The 18,948-nt window shown below is 35.8% G+C and overlaps 1 protein-coding gene across 5 annotated transcripts in view; it reads left to right on the top strand.

The window, feature by feature from the left end:
- The window catches only part of nsfa (N-ethylmaleimide-sensitive factor a), a 39,214-nt gene extending 20,627 nt beyond the window's left edge, over positions 1 to 18,587 (top strand). For 2 of the 5 annotated variants that reach the window (XM_079830835.1, XM_079830838.1), the window contains exons 2-22: positions 2,976 to 3,061; positions 4,689 to 4,788; positions 5,410 to 5,449; positions 5,536 to 5,702; positions 5,792 to 5,899; positions 6,015 to 6,090; positions 6,191 to 6,346; positions 6,522 to 6,721; positions 6,824 to 6,989; positions 8,111 to 8,185; positions 8,287 to 8,474; positions 8,565 to 8,660; positions 8,783 to 8,939; positions 10,660 to 10,793; positions 10,913 to 10,979; positions 11,210 to 11,289; positions 11,430 to 11,564; positions 11,879 to 11,992; positions 14,990 to 15,045; positions 15,199 to 15,245; positions 17,568 to 18,587. In XM_079830835.1, coding sequence (XP_079686961.1) covers positions 2,976 to 3,061; positions 4,689 to 4,788; positions 5,410 to 5,449; positions 5,536 to 5,702; positions 5,792 to 5,899; positions 6,015 to 6,090; positions 6,191 to 6,346; positions 6,522 to 6,721; positions 6,824 to 6,989; positions 8,111 to 8,185; positions 8,287 to 8,474; positions 8,565 to 8,660; positions 8,783 to 8,939; positions 10,660 to 10,793; positions 10,913 to 10,979; positions 11,210 to 11,289; positions 11,430 to 11,564; positions 11,879 to 11,992; positions 14,990 to 15,045; positions 15,199 to 15,229 — 2,232 coding nt within the window. In that variant the 3' untranslated portion in view covers positions 15,230 to 15,245; positions 17,568 to 18,587. Of the gene's footprint in view, positions 1 to 2,975; positions 3,062 to 4,688; positions 4,789 to 5,409; positions 5,450 to 5,535; positions 5,703 to 5,791; positions 5,900 to 6,014; positions 6,091 to 6,190; positions 6,347 to 6,521; positions 6,722 to 6,823; positions 6,990 to 8,110; positions 8,186 to 8,286; positions 8,475 to 8,564; positions 8,661 to 8,782; positions 8,940 to 10,659; positions 10,794 to 10,912; positions 10,980 to 11,209; positions 11,290 to 11,429; positions 11,565 to 11,878; positions 11,993 to 14,989; positions 15,046 to 15,198; positions 15,246 to 17,424 lie in introns of all 5 variants that reach the window. The other 3 variants (XM_079830837.1, XM_079830839.1, XM_079830836.1) reach the window with 2 other exon arrangements.
- Positions 18,588 to 18,948: the final 361 nt, after the last annotated feature.

Here is an 18,948-nt window from a genome sequence, read left to right as displayed (position 1 = left end):
TATTTCATTATAAAATGGCATACTATGTACACTACCTTTCCTGAAATACAATTAATATTGTCATCATTCATTGATTTCATGTTAAAATAATATACAAATGCACTACCCTCTTTGAAATACAATAATCAGTAAAAAAGAATCATAAGATTAATCTGGAAAAATAATCGTTAGATTAGTCGACTAATCGAAAAAATAATCGTTAGATTAGTCGACAGAAAAAATAACCGTTAGTTGCAGCTCTACTGCGAATACCATGTTTGTACCATGCCTCAGAGACAACACTATTCTGTCAAGTGACTAACATAATATAATCAGAAAGAGCTTTATTTGACAGTAATACAGCATTTTCCCCACCATACAACATATTTTTAAATTTAGTGCATACCATTTAGCAACATATCATCCAGCTTTTATTAATATGATAGTCTAATATCGATCTAGCTTACTACAAAGTGCAACAAGTGTTTCATACCAGCCGTTGAGCGAACGCTCATAGTGACGTTATAACAACTTTAGACACACTCCAACTTATTTTAGTATGATTGTTTTGACCAAGTAAAACAGTGCTGCGTTACCCCACAATTTTAATTTGTCAGATAAGCTGACCTGTAAGAGCAGGGATGCCAACCTTTCAGTTTAGCTTGGAGTGAGAATTATGGATCTGGTGGTAGCAGTGATTCGGTTCATAAGCTTGCGATTGGATTCTGATCTCGATTCAATAGCGATTCATTTGGCTAAATATCAGGTACAGTAGGGCTTACATGTAAATTTTTCTCAAGGAAACAAATCTTACAACTAATGCTGTAAACATACAGGGAAACCTGTCAGCAGGTATTATTATTAAAGGTTAAAATGAATAACTCATTCTTAAACAGTTAATATAATGCAGTTTTTATAATAATGTTATTATATTTTTCATTTTAATGATATAAGAGTAAACATATAATAAATATGTAATATAGTGCATATATTTAGCAAAATGCTCCTCTCTAGAGTTAATTTTTATCTAGCAAACTAACATGCTAAATGGTCTTTGAATGGCTTTATATGACAAATTGTTCACAATAAGCTGTTTTATTCACGTCTTTCTGTGGTTGAAACACATTGAACGATTACATGAGAAATTATTTCAATAAGCTGTACTGAAGCTGCAATACCTTCTGATGTTCATTTATGTTTATTTGGTGCTATAACTAGTAATAAAGAGAAACACTGATCGGTTCACTTGCCGCATGAACTGAGGCGCTACATCGATTTGTCACGCTACATTTGTTTAAATTTTGTTATAAAATTGGCAGAATTTGAAAGCTGAGACAGTTTCATATCAAAAATAACCTGCTCTGTCGGCACGTTGTCAATATCCTCTTTGCTCTGCAATGTTTTTCCACTGCGTCAGAAAATGGATGTATGGAACAGTGTCAATTGCGTGATTCTCATGCTGAATGCGAGCGAGTTGGCAGCCCTGGGTATGAGTAGTAATTCAGCACTTGTGGCTGTTTTATTAGAATGAAATAAAATAATGTAAATTTAAGTGTTACATAACGGTAAAAAAGTTCAAGGAAGAAGGAGGTGGACATTAAACTTAACTTTAATCGTAAAATAAATATAAGCAACTAATGGAAGATAGATAGATAGATAGATAGATAGATAGATAGATAGATAGATAGATAGATAGATAGATAGATAGATAGATAGATAGATAGATAGATAGATAGATAGATAGATAGATAGATAAGGTAAAAGCGACCAATCACATGATCCCACACTCATTCACAGCGCCATCAAACTATCCCTTTGTTATTGTTTTGAATAAGCAACCTCTAGGGGTGAAACTTACATTCTGTGCCTTTAACTAACACTAGTTTTTGTAAATCTATTTTTTGTTCTCTAAATCTTTTCATTGTTTTCACTGAAGTTTTGTATTGTTGTTCAGTATTTCTTTCTGTAGCACTCTGTTCTTTTCATATACGCAGATGGGAACAGCGTGCAGCCCTGCTTTTTAATTAGTTCTCCTTGTTTTGTTTTCTGTTGTCTGTTTTATTTATGGTTCTTTGGTTGGTTTCTACAACCAAAGAAGGAACAAATAAAGCTAGAACACCCATGAACCTCCACTGTCAGTCTTCACTTAAAATGAGTTATTTGTCTTTTATGTTTTCTCATTTACCCATGCTTAACACATTAGGTGACTGGTGCTCTTATGCAGATTAATTTATGATCATATTTTCTTTTTGTTTATCGCCTCATCTGCTGTTATCTAACACTAATGCCCCTATAAAGTGTTATTGGTTTGGGGTCTGTAGGATCTCTGTTGCAATAAAACATGATGCATGTGATTCTGGAGGGAATGATTAGACGAGGTCTTGTAAGATCATTAAAAGAACAATTACAGTTCTTTCAATGTTGGACAAGTATTCGGTTTGCACAGTAGAAACAGCTTTCCATCTTGCTATTTTAAACCATGGGATTTATTTGTAAAATTCAACATAGAATCATGGGAACTCCGTCATATGGTGTGGCTTAAATTTTTCATGAGGAGATCTATTCACTTGAGAAATGACACCCAGTGAGCTAATATAGCAAGATGCATAAATTAAAGCTGAAGTGTGTAATTTCTGTGAAACAGGTTTCCCCTGAAGTCTCCCCCTAAACGACATTGGTCAGGCAAACAGATTTTATTTCATTTTATTTTATTTTATTTCATTTCAGCCACTTATTGGTTGAGCCAATGTTGTTCTGTCAAGCTAGCCACTTGGGGGAATCAACTGATAAATGGCTTAATTAAAAATCTCTCTGCATATTAAGTGAATAGAAAATGTATTTTAACCAGAAATTACACACGTCACCTTTAAGCTTCAACTTCAATGGCCAGATGTCTTTCTCATGGGAGGCAAACATCTGTCTCTCGCCATCTTACTCTCTCTCTCTCTCTCTCTCTCTCTCTCTCTCTCTCTCTCTCTTTATTTGTCTCTGTGCAGACGATGCAAGCCGCTCGATGCCCGACAGATGAGCTGTCACTGACGAACTGTGCAGTAGTTAGTGAGAAAGACCTGCAGTCTGGACAGTGAGTATTCACCCACACCACAGACCTTCACAGATTTGTCACGGTTGCGCACGGAAGCTAATCAAATGAAATAACGGCCAGTTTGCATTTTAGGAAAAACATAACTTTGCATTTTAGGATTATTATAAATAGAATATTTAATATAGTATAGGTTTGTAATAGATAAGAAATTAAAGCAACATTAATATGTGATATATGTGATAACAGTATTATATTCTCATGGATTTAGTCGCAAATTATTTTATTATGGGTTTATAAGGGTGAAAATACTCCTAAAAATAAACTCCAGTAGCAAATAATGCCCATTAATAAAAATAAAAATAAACTTTTCTGTCACAGACCCACAAGCATTTCTTGTGGATACTTATTAATCTTATGCAACATGAAGCACATCTAACATTGTAGAGAAAGTTTCATTATAGTCCAGAAGCAGAGCTGGTGATTTTCTCTATGCTTCAACTGTGTGTGTCCTTGGAATACTGAATCAGTCCAGACATTAACTGATCCTGACAGAGTCTGCCGCAGTGCCTCCTGCTGATGCCACATGTCCAAGAATATCACAGCATGAGGGCTGATTTGTGTGGGTTTGTGTTGGCATATTGATGTTAATGTGTGATGTAAATTGACGTATACTGTATTTTTTTGTCCATAATATAAGTACCGGTAAAAAGTTTGGAAACATTACTATTTTTAATGTTTTTGAAACAAGTCTCTTATGCTCATCAAGCCTGCATTTATTTGATCAAAAATACAGAAGAAAAAACTAATATTGTGAAATATTATTACATTTTAAATTAATGGTTTTCTATTTTAATATACTTTAAAATATTATTTATTTCTGTGACGTCAAAGCTGAATTTTCATCAGCCATTACTCCAGTCTTCAGTGTCACATGATCCTTCAGAAATCATTCTAATATGCTCATTTATTATCGATGTTGGAAACAGTTGTGCTGCTTAATATTTTTTTTTTTGATTCTTTGATGAATACAAAGTTAAAAAGAACAGCATTTACTCAAAATAGAAATATTTTCTAACAATATAAATATTTAATATGATGGTAGTGCATATTGTCACAAAAGATTTTTATTTTAAATAAATGCTGTTCTATAAAAAAAAGTGTTTCCAACATTTATAATAAATCATCACATTAGAATGATTTCTGAAGGATCATGACACTTAAGACTGGAGTAATGGCTGATGAAAATTCAGCTTTGCATTAACAAAATAAATTATAATTTAAAGTATATTAATATAAAACACAATTTAAATTATAATAATATTTTACAGTATTTTTTTGTTTGTATTTTAACATAGAAATAGTGTTTCCAAACTTTTGACAGGTAGTGTATATATATTATAAAGATATATTGAACTGAATGATTTCACGTGACGTAACCCTACTAAAAAAAGAGGCATTGTCAGTCACACATATAATCCCACGCTTATCTCAGATTATGGTGTCTAAGGATTAGTGCAGTTGTAAACGTGCGGTGTACTTGACTGGAAAACGGACTTTTTCCAGATATAAAGTCACCGCAGTTTGTGTTAAAGAGCATGTTTTTTTTTTCGTTGTTGTTTTTTTTGCATTGCTGTAGAAGTTGAATCTTTTCTGCATCTCTCTCCAGACATGTGACTGTGAGGACAACACCCGCCCACAAGTTTGTGTTTACAGTGAAGAGTCACCACTCTGTGCTTCCTGGAACCATCGCTTTCAGTTTGCCACAGGTGCAGGATTACCGCCAAGATCTTTTACTTGTGACACAAACACAGCAACAAACACTCCAAATACAACATTTTATCCCAAAGAACAAATAACCAAACAAATTTAAACAGATAGTTCAGCCAAAAATTCTAATTCTGTCATAATTTACTCACGTCACATCACTCATGCTGTGGAACATAAAAGAAGATACAATGATACATTTGGTCTCCATTGATTTGTATGAAAAAAAAAACATTTTACAGAATATCTTCTATGTTCCTCAGAAAAAAGAAAGTCATACAGGTTTGGAGCCAACATGAGGGTGTGTAAATGATGACAGAATGTAGTTCACCCAAAAGTGAAAATTATTCCATAATTTACTCACCCTCAAGCCATTTTAGGTGTATATGACATTCTTCTTTCAGACGAATACAATCGGAATTAAAAAATGTCCTGGATATAACTCAAATTGTATTTGTCCGAAAGAATAATGTCATATACACCACGGATGGCTTGAGGGTGAGTAAATCATGGGCTAATTTTCATTTTTGGGTTAACTATCCCTTTAAGTACAGATAATCAGATATGTTTATGGACCTCTTGCAATTTTATTTTATTAATTCTCTTCTCACTTGTTCTTATAGAGGAAATGGGCAGGCCTGTCCATTGGACAGGAAATAGAAGGTGCGTGCATTGCATCAGAGGAATATTTGCAACAAACAAACAATGTTAAATGATCAAGTCATCAAAAACTTATTTCCTCATTTCAGTGGCCAACTACAACTTTGACAAATCCAAGCAGTGCATTGGTGCCATGACCATCGAAATTGACTTCCTGCAGAAGAAGAGCACCGACTCCAATCCTTACGACTCGGACAAAATGGCTGCCGAGTTTATCCAGCATTTCAACAGTCAGGGTTTCTCTGTGGGGCAGCAGGTCAGAATCGCATCACAAAAACTGAATAAAGGGTTTATGATGTTTAATTACACATGCTGATTTTTTGTCTTGTGATTTTCCTGTCATAGCTGGTCTTCAGTTTCTGTGATAAACTCTTTGGCCTAGTTATCAAGGACATTGAGGCGATGGACTCCAGCATACTGAAAGGGGAAACAGCATCTGGCAAAAAGCAAAAGGTATTGGAGAGAACAAAAAGTACTAAATTGTCACTTTAATGTCGTACAATAAATAGCCTTCCAGTAAATTGGATACGCGATTTATTACCCTGTGTTGCGACATCTAACCTTACAGATTGACATTGGTCTGTTGGTTGGAAACAGTCAAGTGGTCTTTGAAAAATCAGAGAGTTCATCTCTTACTCTAGTTGGTGAGTTTTATCACACTTGAATGTGAGTTTCTTATCACTGCCATATAAACAGCCTTGTAACTCTGCGCTAAATCATACTCTTTGTCTCCCTGCTCACCAGGCAAGGCCAAGACCAAAGAATCCCGTCAGACGATCATTAACCCCGAATGGAACTTTGAGAAAATGGGCATCGGTGGTCTAGACAGGGAGTTCTCAGATATCTTCCGCAGGGCCTTCGCCTCTCGAGTCTTTCCTCCAGACATCGTGGAGCAGATGGGTATGCGCTGTCTTTACTTTCCATTTTGGTGTTATCTTGTAAAAAGCATCCTTTCACCAGAACAGTCCATTTCTGTTGACATTTGTTATCATGATAAACGCATTACTCGGATGCGTTAATTGTCGATAATGTGTTTCGGGGAGTGTCTATTGTAAACCAATCGCTTCCTCTGCAGGTTGTAAGCATGTGAAAGGCATCCTGCTCTTTGGTCCTCCTGGCTGTGGTAAAACACTGATGGCCAGGCAGATCGGTAAGATGCTGAATGCCAGAGAGCCAAAGATAGTCAACGGTCCAGAAATCCTCAACAAGTACGTGGGTGAATCTGAGGCCAACATTAGGAAACTGTTCGCAGATGCTGAGGAGGAACAGAAAAGGGTGAGACGTTAAACTGCGCTTTAATGATCCTGTCCTCACCGCACAATACATTATCGTACTATAGTATATTACACTATCTTCTCTGTCTGTTTTTGTGTGCAGTTGGGCGCTAACAGTGGTCTGCACATTCTCATCTTTGATGAATTGGACGCTATCTGTAAGCAGCGTGGTACAAGTGCCGGCAGCACAGGTGTGCACGACACTGTGGTCAACCAGCTCCTGTCAAAGATCGATGGAGTGGAGCAACTCAACAACATCCTCGTTATCGGTAAAGATCAGCAGCTGTTCTGTTTGTTGCAGAATTTAGTTGGAACTCTAAATATATCATTGCGATAAACCTTTATTACTAAATTCCAAGTTTATTGCAAATCTGATGTTACTTATGAAAGAAATGATTGATTACTGTCCAAAAAAATGATTAACTATAATGCTATATTACATAATAATAACAACAATAATAATATAATAATAATAGTAATAATAATAATTAGTTTTATCATTGTTATTACTATTATTAAAGTTAAAGTTTGTGGCAAAACTGATGTGAGTTTTGAAAGCAATGATTACTGTCCAAGAACAATTTATAATAGTTTTATATTAATTGTTCAATTACTACATTATTTTTAAATTATAATTTAATCAAATATTAATATATGATGTATAATTTAAATATGTTTAAATTATACAGTCTTTAATATTTTATAGTAATAATAATGATAAAGATTATTATTAAAGTTAAAGTTTATGGCTAATTATTAATTACTGTCCAAAAATAATGTATTTTATTTTATAACAACAACAAAACATATTATTATTAAAGTTGAAGTTACTAATGAAAGAAATGATTGATTACTGTCCAAAAGAATTATTAACTACAATGCTATATTACATAATAATAACAACAACAATAATAATATAATAATAATAGTAATAATAATAATAAGTTTTATCATTGTTATTATTATTATTATTATTATTAAAGTTAAAGTTTGTGGCAAAACTGATGTGAATTTTGCCATAAACTTAAATAAAATATTGATTACTGTCCAAAAACTATTACTTCAGTTGTATAATAATTGTTAAATTATTATTATTAAAGTTAAAATGTATGGCAAAACTGATAATAATAGTAATAATAGTATTAATAAAAAAAATATTAGTAGTAGGAATAGTAGTAATATTATTATTATTATTATTATTATTATTATTATTATTATTGTTATTATTATTATTCTTCTTCTTCTTCTTATTATTATTATTATTATTATTAGATTACTGTCAAGTTTTTTATGTAAAGCATAACAAAAGTCACTTTTAATCTCATATATCCTAATTATCTGGGGGGGGTTTTTTCTATCTCTAACCTGTGCTTTTATCTTTATCTGAAAGGCATGACTAACAGGCCTGACCTTATTGATGAAGCTTTGATGAGACCTGGTCGATTTGAAGTAAAGATGGAAATTGGTAGGAAATCAAAGACTTGCCTTTTGTTAAAAAAAATATATATATATTTAACACTCTCCATCTTTGTTTATTCTCACCTATTTGTCTGTCTCATCACCCAGGTTTGCCTGATGAGAAGGGCCGTGTTCAGATCCTGAACATTCACACATGTAAGATGCGAGAGTTTAACCTCCTTTCGTCTGATGTGGATGTTAAAGAACTAGCTGCTGAGACCAAGAACTACAGTGGAGCTGAGCTGGAGGGCCTGGTCAGAGCTGCCCAGTCTACAGCCATGAACCGCCACATTAAGGTGTATAACGATCTGAGCATTCCTTATCGGGATATATTTTTCATAATTCCTCATTTGAAAGACTTAAACTCATGTTGAACTGTATTCCAGGCCACATCTACTGTAGAGGTGGACATGGAGCGAGCAGAAAAGCTACAAGTCACTCGTACAGATTTCATGACGTCCTTGAATAACGACATTAAACCTGTAAGTACCTGCCGTGTGGAATAATTGTTTGTTTTCAAGAGCACAATGATATCAGAGCTCAGAGAATCATTTGTAGTAGTTGCATTTGTCAAGCGAAACCATGTCATTTTGTCCCTTGTTAGGCTTTTGGCACTAACCAGGAAGACTATTCCTGTTACATCATGAACGGCATCATTAAGTGGGGTGATCCAGTGACCCGAGTGCTGGAGGACGGAGAGCTGCTGGTGCAGCAGACTAAGAACAGTGACCGCACCCCACTGGTGTCTATGCTTCTTGAGGGTGACTTTGCATTTTTAACATCGAACATATGTTGAACAAGTTCATCAAGTAGAAATAACTTAGTAAGGATGTTTTGTAAATGCTGTTTTATGCTAACATTACAAAAAGGAGTTTAATTCACAGCTCAAGGTCCCTTGTCAGCCTATTCCCCTCTGTCCACCCCGTGGTTTCCTTTCTGTTCTGTATACCGTCCAAAAGCCAGAAAAAGATATATATATATATATATACAAAAGAAAGAAAGTTTTGCTCTAACTTTTACATAACCTTTTCAAAATGTTAGTGAAAGTTATGGGAACATTTCCTGTTAGGTGGAATAAGCTCTGTATTTTACCCAGCTGAACACTATTTCAGTCTATTCAGACTATATAGCGTGCAACAGTTGGATTCCGGAAATTGTAAATTGATTTTGAACGATAACTTATAAATGACCTACTTTGAGCTACGAGGTTGTTAATCCATGGTATTTGCTTCTGCTGAAGCTTCCAGCCCACATTATTTCAGCTTATTTAAATAAAAAACAAAGTGTTAAACACTGGAATTCCTGATGAAAACTACATTACCCATGATGCTGTACAGAAAATGTTTAGAAAACCAGAGTCAAAAAAATATTAACGTGCTCCAAAATAGCTCTTTAGCTGCGCCCACTCCCATGAAGCACTGCAAGTTGATCTCCCTACGCTCTCAAAATACTTCAATGTTTGTATATATATATGCATATTTACTTAAAATCATTTAAAATATATACTTTTTATAATCAACATTTGAAGACTTTAGATGCAAAAGCCTCTAAGTCCGTTTGACGTTTCTCTTTAAAAAAAGCATTTTTGTCAGGCTTCTATGTATAGGTTTCTACTAGGGGTGTAACGGTACCCTCATGTCACGATTCGATACATATCACGATACTGAACTCATGATACAATATTATTGCGATGGAAAGGACAATGGTGATATTCATGATTCTGAAGATGAAAATACAGAATTATTTTAGACAAATATGCTTGCACTCTGTCAGACTAGATTTATTGAAAATAATTCAGGTCACTTTTTACTGGTAACATAAGACATTTGGTATTATCATTAGCATTGTTATTGACCCACAAATATCCCCCCATTGCATTATTACCAGTATACATAATATTCAGCATTATATATAGTAGTTTAATGTAGTACTGACACTAAAACTCTGTAAACTTGAATTTTTTCTCACACAGTAATTTTCATTCATATTGTTGCAATGTAGTATTGCGATATATTGTGGCACGATATATTGTTACACCCCTAGTTTCTACCTAAGTACAAGTACGTCTGAATGGGCTGAGGCTGGGATTTAGTGGGCTTGAAGTGAAAATATTTTATGAACATATAATATAAATATGCGGGGAGCATTCACTCAGTATCGTTATCTCATTTTTGATTGAAGTGGCTTTTAGAGGCTTTTGCACCGCTTCATTTGTAAATGAGTAATTTTATATTTCTCCATCGTTTTTAATTTGCAATGCTTCATGGGATTGTAGTTCTTTACCTCACTAAAACAGTCAAGTACACAGTCCTGTACCTTTGTCCAATTTTCAAAAACTTTTTTACTTCAATTCAAAGTCTGTAGTGTTGTGATTCACCTCGTAGCTCTTTAACGAAAATTATTGAAAAGAAAAATGCTTCCAGAACCAGCAGGCAGTGCTGCACAATATTCAGTCCTGACACATCCTGTTTTTGGCCTCAGGACCTCCTCATAGTGGAAAGACAGCCCTGGCTGCCAAAATCTCAGAGGACTCGCAGTTCCCATTCATCAAGATCTGCTCTCCAGACAAGATGATTGGATTCTCAGAGATCTCCAAATGCCAGGCAATCAAGAAGGTAAGTGGTAACATATGCTTTCGTAATATAATATATTAACAATATATAATGTATTCACATTTTTATCTTCTTAAAGGCAAAGTTGTTGCATTGCCCACAAAAATGTCTTCTTTTTTAAGGTATTTGACGATGCTTACAAGTCTCAGCTCAGCTGTGTGGTGGTTGATGACATTGAGCGTCTTTTAGGTTAGACTTTTTTAAATTTGTTGATTCTGTTTATTTAAAGTAAAGTAAAATTAAACTTAAACTAAAGTTAACAAGCAAATGTTTGATTGTCCCACATTGAAATGCATTAGGTAAAACTAATACACAAGCATGATTATGCACTTGTGTGGTAAAGTGGTGAAGGAAAACAAAATGTTGTTGCTTGTTGTAATATACTATTAACAGTATACTATTGATCATGTTTGAAACAGATTACGTGCCCATTGGTCCTCGATTCTCAAACCTGGTTCTTCAGGCCCTGTTGGTTTTGCTGAAGAAGACTCCACCTCATGTAAATAATGATGGTTTCCTATATGGGTCATTCATGTGCATTTGTAAATGTGTATCACTCTTTTTTCTGTCTCTGAATGCATTTATCTACGTACTGTAAGCTTGTTAGATAATGTCTGGTGTTCTTCTTTTCATCTGAAGGGCCGTAAGCTGCTGATCATCGGTACCACCAGCCGTAAAGATGTGCTGCAGGAGATGGAGATGCTGGACGCGTTCAGCACCACCATCCATGTGCAAAATATCTCCAGTGGGGACCATCTGGTTGAAGCCTTAGAGGTGAGACCAGGGTCCTTATTTTTAAAGCAAAAAACAACTGGTGCTGAGGCAAAGTGCTATAAAAGGAAATATAAATAAATGAAAATTGCAGCAAAAATAATAATAGATTTAAGATAGGTTAAAAATGAAATAAATACTAATGTGATGCATAAAATCAGGATACACAAAAAAAACTGAAGGGTGTTCACAGTATTTATATGCTGTTTCAGGATTAGCCAGTAGAGGGTGCTATTTAACCACTAAAAATGCTCCTACTTTATGTACTTGCATAAACTGTTATTATTATACTTACCTTTTTCCCTATTGTTTTCAAGCTCCTGGGCAGCTTCACAGATGCTGAGAGAACCACCATTGCCCAGCACGTGAAAGGAAAAAGAGTGTGGATTGGCGTTAAAAAGCTTCTGATGCTTATTGAGATGTCTCTGCAGGTAAACATCAGTGGACTGTGCTGTTGTTTATCCCAGACAGACGCAAGACAAAGTCTGTAAATACTATTGTGAAGCATTAAAGGGTTAGTTCACCCAAAAATGAAAATTCTGTCATTAATTACTCACCCTCATGTCGTTCGACACCCGTAAGACCTCTGTTCATATTCGGAACACAAATGAAGATATTTTTGTTGAAAGCTGATGGCTGAGAAAGGCCTCAGATAGGCCTCCATTGGCATTCAGTACATTTACACTCCCAAGACCCATAAAAGGCACTTAAAACGTCATTACAAAGTCCATCTCACCACAGTGACTCTACAATACTTTTACGATGCGACGACAATAGTTTTTGTCCGCAAAAAAAAATCTAAATAACGACTTTATTCAACCTCTTCTTGTCTTCCGTGTGTGCCTCCACGACGCATGCGTGAGAATATGACGTAGCGCCGGGGTTCGGGAATCCATGAAATGCACACTCTAACCCCATTTTGAGAACTACACCGAGACCTAAAGCACGATCAATGTAGAATTCAACAGCTTAGATACGCGCATCTTCCTCTGCTTGTAAACAAATCGCTTCTGGGTCATATGTCCGAACGCCGGATCTGCGTCATATTCTCGCGCATGCGTCGTGGAGGCACACACCGAAGACAAGAACAAGTTGGATAAAGGTGTTATTTTGATTTTTTTTTGCGCACAAAAACTATTGTCATCGCATCGTAAAATTATTGTAGAGCCACTGTGGTGAGATGGACTTTGTAACGACGTTTTAAGTGCCTTTTATGGATCTTGGGAGAGTAAATGTACTGAATGCCAATGGAGGCCTATCTGAAGCCTTTCTCAGCCATCAGCTTTCAACAAAAATATCTTCATTTGTGTTCCGAAGATGAACGGAGGTCTTACGGGTGTCGAACGACATGAGGGTGAGTAACTAATGACAGAATTTTCATTTTTGGGTGAACTAACCCTTTAAGAGTAACCCAGACCCATTACATTTTTAGAATTCATTTTTACTAGAAGCGATCAACCTAGCAACTTTGCTTTGTTGTTTTATCTCTCCAAGTTGCCGGAGGTGCGGACTAGAAATTTAATGAGCACAAACAGTTTCTAATGGTCTAAATAATTCAATTGATTTTCTATGCTTTATATAGCTGTTGTTCTGTCACGCACAGAAGAATCACAAACTACATCTTATGCTGCCTTCACGTGCTATCAGAAATGTGCTCCTTTCCACTTCTTAAAGGGGTGGTAAACCACGATTTCACTATTCTAACTTAAGCTAGCGTGTAATGTTGCTGCTTTAGCATAAACAACATCTGCAAAGTTACAACGTTCAAAGTTTAAAGCAAAGGGAGATGTTTGCTTTTAAAGAAATCCATGTCTAAGAACTACAGCAAACGGCCAGTAGGCGACTACACACATTCCTCCAGGGTTGGTGACATCAACAGGCTCAATATTTACATAAACCCCTCCTCCGAGAATATTAAATAAGGGGGGGTGAGGCCATTTTGTATCGCGGCGCTGTTGTGGTATAGTTAGGCTGGAGTGTTGTTGCCGCGATGCCGAGGAAACGCTGTTATATTCATCCGGATTGCAGGTCTGGGGTACTTGCTTTGTTCAGCCTTCATAGGGACAGGGGTGCGTTGCAGAGCGTTTAACATACAACATGTTATATGCACGTGTGTATGAGACAGAAGGGAACAGGCACGTGCGGGGCTCCCTCCCGCAGCACATCTCACGGAGGGAAACTTTCACAATGTTCGCGAGTTCAACACCGGATTTGCACAACGTCAGCTGCATAAGACAAACACTGCCAGTGTGTGAATGCACGACGCGCGCGGGGCTCCCTCCCGCAGCACATTTCACGGAGGAAAACTTTCACAATGTTCGCGAGTTCAATACAGGATATGCACAACGGCTTGACCTGAAAGCTGGATTTACAAACAGAAGCTGTTTACGGGCCACAACCTGTAAGTCTGATTTATTTTTCATCGATGTGTTTTCCTGTAATAGGTTGTAGCAAGGAAGTAAACAGATGACAACGCTGTTCTGCAAACCAGTCTGTTAAATGCTCATTTATACTTAACGTTATCCGACAAACACCTATCGTTACAAACACTAACGTTAAAATCTCAACAGCGAACTTGGCATTAGTGTAAATGATTCTTTGATTAGAGCTTTTATGTATTATTTATCTACAGGCATGCTAAACATGGTTCTGTGTGTGATTTGGCTACTATAGTAAAGCCAGTGTTTAGTGTTTTGGGTTAATAGTTCTTGTGACAGATATTTGGCTATAATCGTTCTAAAAATACAAAAGTAACAGTGCCATTCAGTAGCGATCACTATAGATCCGCAGTCTTTACTCATTAGGACTGAACAGGTTCTGCTCGATCATCTTCACTAAAATGTTCTGGGTCTGATTCGGGCTCAGATTGGTGTGGTTTTATTGACGCCATCGTTTCTAATACTGACAAAAGCACAGTCTACCGGTAAAGGTAAGGGGCGTGACGTTTCCGATAAACGTACACTGCGGTTAGCGAATCACAACACACTGGGCCAGCTAACCAATCTGAGCCCATTGCGTATTTTTGAGGGACTGGCTTCATACAACCCGTAAAGCATCAGACCGTTTTACAAGGAGGGACAGAGTAGTGTAGAATAAAGGTCAAATATATGAAAAATAATGATTTTTTTTTTTTAAACGAAGCATTAACACATGTTACAGTGCACCCCACAAACACAATCAAGCCTTCAAAACAATGTGTTTTACCACCCCTTTAAATCGTGATTACAAGCTTCAAATTTTGACTCGAGAGGGCGTTCATGTCCAATTTTTTAACTAGGAAACTAGTATTTACGATAATTCCGATAGCAAGTGAAAGCAGCATCTAGCAATCTAATGGGCTCACTTCATCTTGTGACATAGACACACGCAGAGAACCAAAGCGAAAATGAAAGTTTATTTATAGCACGTTGTGTTTACTCTCTTCTCAGATGGATCAGGAGTACAGAGTCAGCAAGTTCCTCTCTCTGCTGAAAGAGGAGGGAGCGTGAGTACTTGCCACTACAATAATATATTGCATATTTGTCACAACAATTTCTTTTAAAAGCAGTATTGCCACACACTCACTGGATCACGAACCTGATTCAATTCAATTAACAGGTATTAAAGTTGTATTGTATTTGATTTTGTTAATTGACAGGCTGGATGAAAACAATCACATCCGAATTTAACCCTTGAAAACTGATGGTAAGGGTGTTAAGGTATCTAAGTGTGCTGTACTTAGAGCCATCAGAGTAGTTGCTTTGAAATATCTTGATCCTTGGTTTTACCCTAAAGATACAGAACCTGAAAACCAGTTTCCTGTAGCAACTCCATACAAGCTAGAACCTGATCTCTGTGTTTGTGTGCTTTTATATCTGCTTTAAACATTAATACACTACACTTTAAAGATTTGGGGTAATAAAGATTTTATTTTTTAAAAGAAAATAATACTTTTATTCAGCAAGGATGCGTTAAATTGATCAGAAGTGACAGTAAAGACATGTATAATGTTACAAGATGTATATTTTAAATAAATGCTGTTCTTTTGAACGTTTTATTCACAAAAGAATCCTGAATAATCACTTTTTCCACAAAAACATTAAGCAGCACAACTGTTTTAACATATATATAATAATAAAGTATCATGAGTATCAAACCATATTAGAATGATTTCTGAAGGAAACCATTTGAAACTGAAGGCTTCAAGGAGTAATGATGCGGAAAATTCAGCTTTGCATCACAGGAATAAATTGCATTTTAAAATGACAATGAGAATGTTATTTTAGATAATACTATTTTAAAACATTACAGTTTTTACTGTATTTTTAATCAAATAATTGCAGCTTTGGTAAGCATAAAAAAATCTTACCAACCCCACACTTTTGAATGGTAGTTTATAATAGAGTCATTCTGTGCTTATTGGATATGTTATACCTCACAATTAAGTATGTGGTTATAAGATTACCATACATTCATTATTTACTTAAACGTTGACGTCAGCGACGTATTGGGATCCCAATACATTGGTGACGTCGAAGTAACATCGAACGTGACCGACTGAAAGGGAACTAGTGTTTCTTCCTGCCCAGCGCCTGTAGAGCTCAGACCTTTCCACAATGAATCATCACAGATTACATGAACAAGTGATTCAACATGAAATGCTGAAAACTCATTTTACTTCTAGAATCTGAGACATTTTCAGTTGAAAAAAAGGATTTATCACGTTAAAATAATGGGCACATTATATAATGTCTATAATATATATTTCTGTGTTTTGAGTTTTTATCAAGGCCAGTTTTCATATGTCGATGCATGTTTAATTTAATATAGAATATTGTGTGAATATTTGCTTTAATCAATTAAAATGTTAGTTTCATCAATTAAAACTCTAGATGCGTAAAGGTATTTTAGTCAAAGGCCCAAAACATTTACTTAAAAACTACGTTGCTTAAACCAACCCGAAATTACAAAAAAATGAACACTGGATAGTGGAAAGTGGGCATTATATACTAAAATTGAGCCAGATAGTTCAAGTGGAGAAGAAACAGAAGTAGTGATAAATCTTTTCTTCTGGATTATGATGTGTAACGGATTGTATGGCATGAGACAGAACTTTCTATTCTTCTTTCTTCTATTCTTTGGTTGTTGATTTAAAGGTGCAGTGTGTAATATTTTTGAGGATCTATTGACAGAAATGCGATATAATATACATAACTATGATTCAGTGGTGTATAAAGTCCTTACATAATGAACCGTTATGTTTTTATTACCTTAGAATGAGGCATTTCTATCGCCATACACCGCGGGTCCCCTTACAGTGAAGTCGCCATTTTGCGGCGCCATGTTTCTACAGTAACCCTAAACGGACAAACTGCTCTACTACAGAGCGGTAGTCACATAGACGGCAACATATTTGTCCTGTGTCAGCCACCGTAGCTTCTCTATGTGCTTTGAAAGGTAGGGGTGAATGGTGGGCGGTTGCAATTCACAACCTCACCACTAGATGCAGCTAAAATGTACACACTGCACCTTTAATTTTGAGATGTGAGCATGATTGCACTCAAAAATGAAAGCGAGCTTGCAGTTGATTGTAAGAAAGGGACGGGGGTTGAGCGGAGAGAAGTCTGTTGTTTCACACAAAGATCAAAATTAATAGGCCTAACATGAATTTAAAAAAAAAAGATGACTTTTACGAATAAAAATGGAAAACGTATGAGGGATTAGACATGTTAAGGATATCATAACAGTTTTTTATTCAGTTTGCACCAGTCATGCACAATTAGAGTAGGAATGTGTATTAGGGAAGATAGTAGGGTTAATTCTGAATTCATGTTGACTTTATCTATTAGAAAAACAGTCAATATTGGTAATGATTGACTTTCAGATGGCAGCCATCAAAGTCACAGAGTCTGTGTGCCAGAGCTTGTCTGTAAATTTGGACTGTGCCCAAACGGGTCCGAGGTGAAACCCAAAACCAACCCGCATACAGTACACACTCCTCCTCACGCTGCATCCTTCTCTCTGCAGAGATCGTGGTTTCTACGAGTAACAGAACACAGGAGAGCGGGCCGCGTGCTGTTCCTTTCAAATGGAGGCACTTTATGCCCTCTGCATGTTCCCCTGGCAACTACAAGCAAACTCCGCCCAAACGACACCCTCCCAATATTGATAACTTGACGACGATCACACAGCCGTCCCCTCATATCGAACCAATATCAAATATAGTCTTGTGCTTTGTGTAATATTTCTGTACGCTGTTTGATTATTGAATATCCGTTTCAATCTACTCAGAGCCATGAAGATGTAAAAAAAATCTGATAAAAAAATGTATATATGCTGCTGGTTGCAGAACATATCTATTGAATCTATATCATGCAACATGTGAATCTTTAAGTAGGACATACGAAAGCTGTTTGTGTGTGTATATAGTGAAGATGAGCCGTGCTGTTTGTAGTGTGCATACGCGAAACCCTTCCTTTGTGATTGTGTTGTGGTAACACAAGAAAACAACATATAGATCACAGTGTTATTTGATATTGTACATAGGTTCGAAATATGACAAATTCTGTTTGTTTCATTTGTTTCGTTTTGAAGTTACTGTGTCAGAGCCGGTAATATTTAGTATATGTAAGCTACTCAACTGTATGTACGTACTGGTGTTCGAGAAGTCAGCACTTTGGGAACAACCTTGAGTTCAGTTCTACAGTGGATTGATAATCTGTTGTGGTCACTACATGAGTGTCTGTTGGTGTGTGTGTTTGAGTGAGTGACTGAGTGTATTAATGAATAAGGCTACAGATCAGCTTCAGAGTGAACTAGTTTGTGTGGCTGTATTTATCTGTGTAAGTATAGTGTGTGTAGATATTGTTTTTAAAATGATTATTCATGAATATGTTGTTTCATGTATTTATTTTGCCTGCCCATTTATTCATATAGTTTATGTGACCAGTGTTCAATGTCCAGAGCTCTTTGATCTGTTATGACTATTGGAGATGTACGACCAGATGCAAAAATGTGTTACTGCAATAAAAAAATAATGCTCCCAGTAAACGTTTACTCTTTTTTTGTGCTGTTGAATATTCCTTCCATTGCTGTGCTAGTGTAGCCCCGACAACAGTGATTTATAATGTTGTTAGTATTATTTAATAATACATTTGAATAAATATTATGTATTCAAATATTCTTGCTCTTAAAACCAAGACGTAAACAGAAATCAGATTTCTTTTTATTTCCTCTCATAAACTACACTGAAAAAAATGATTATGGCCCGATTAAATTAAGCATAATTCATTTGTGCTTGTTTAAATAATTTAGTTTTTTTATTTTAATTTAAAAAGAAATGTATTGGTTTTATGGGAATTACATGTGTTTTTCGTTAAATTGAGATAAAATAAATTGATTGCGACCA

The sequence above is a fragment of the Gobio gobio genome (genome assembly GCF_949357685.1).
Source record: "Gobio gobio genome assembly, chromosome: 1".
Classification (NCBI taxonomy): Eukaryota; Metazoa; Chordata; class Actinopteri; order Cypriniformes; family Gobionidae; genus Gobio; species Gobio gobio.
Note: the sequence above shows the minus strand (reverse complement) of the source record. Positions and strands in the feature narration are given on the sequence as shown.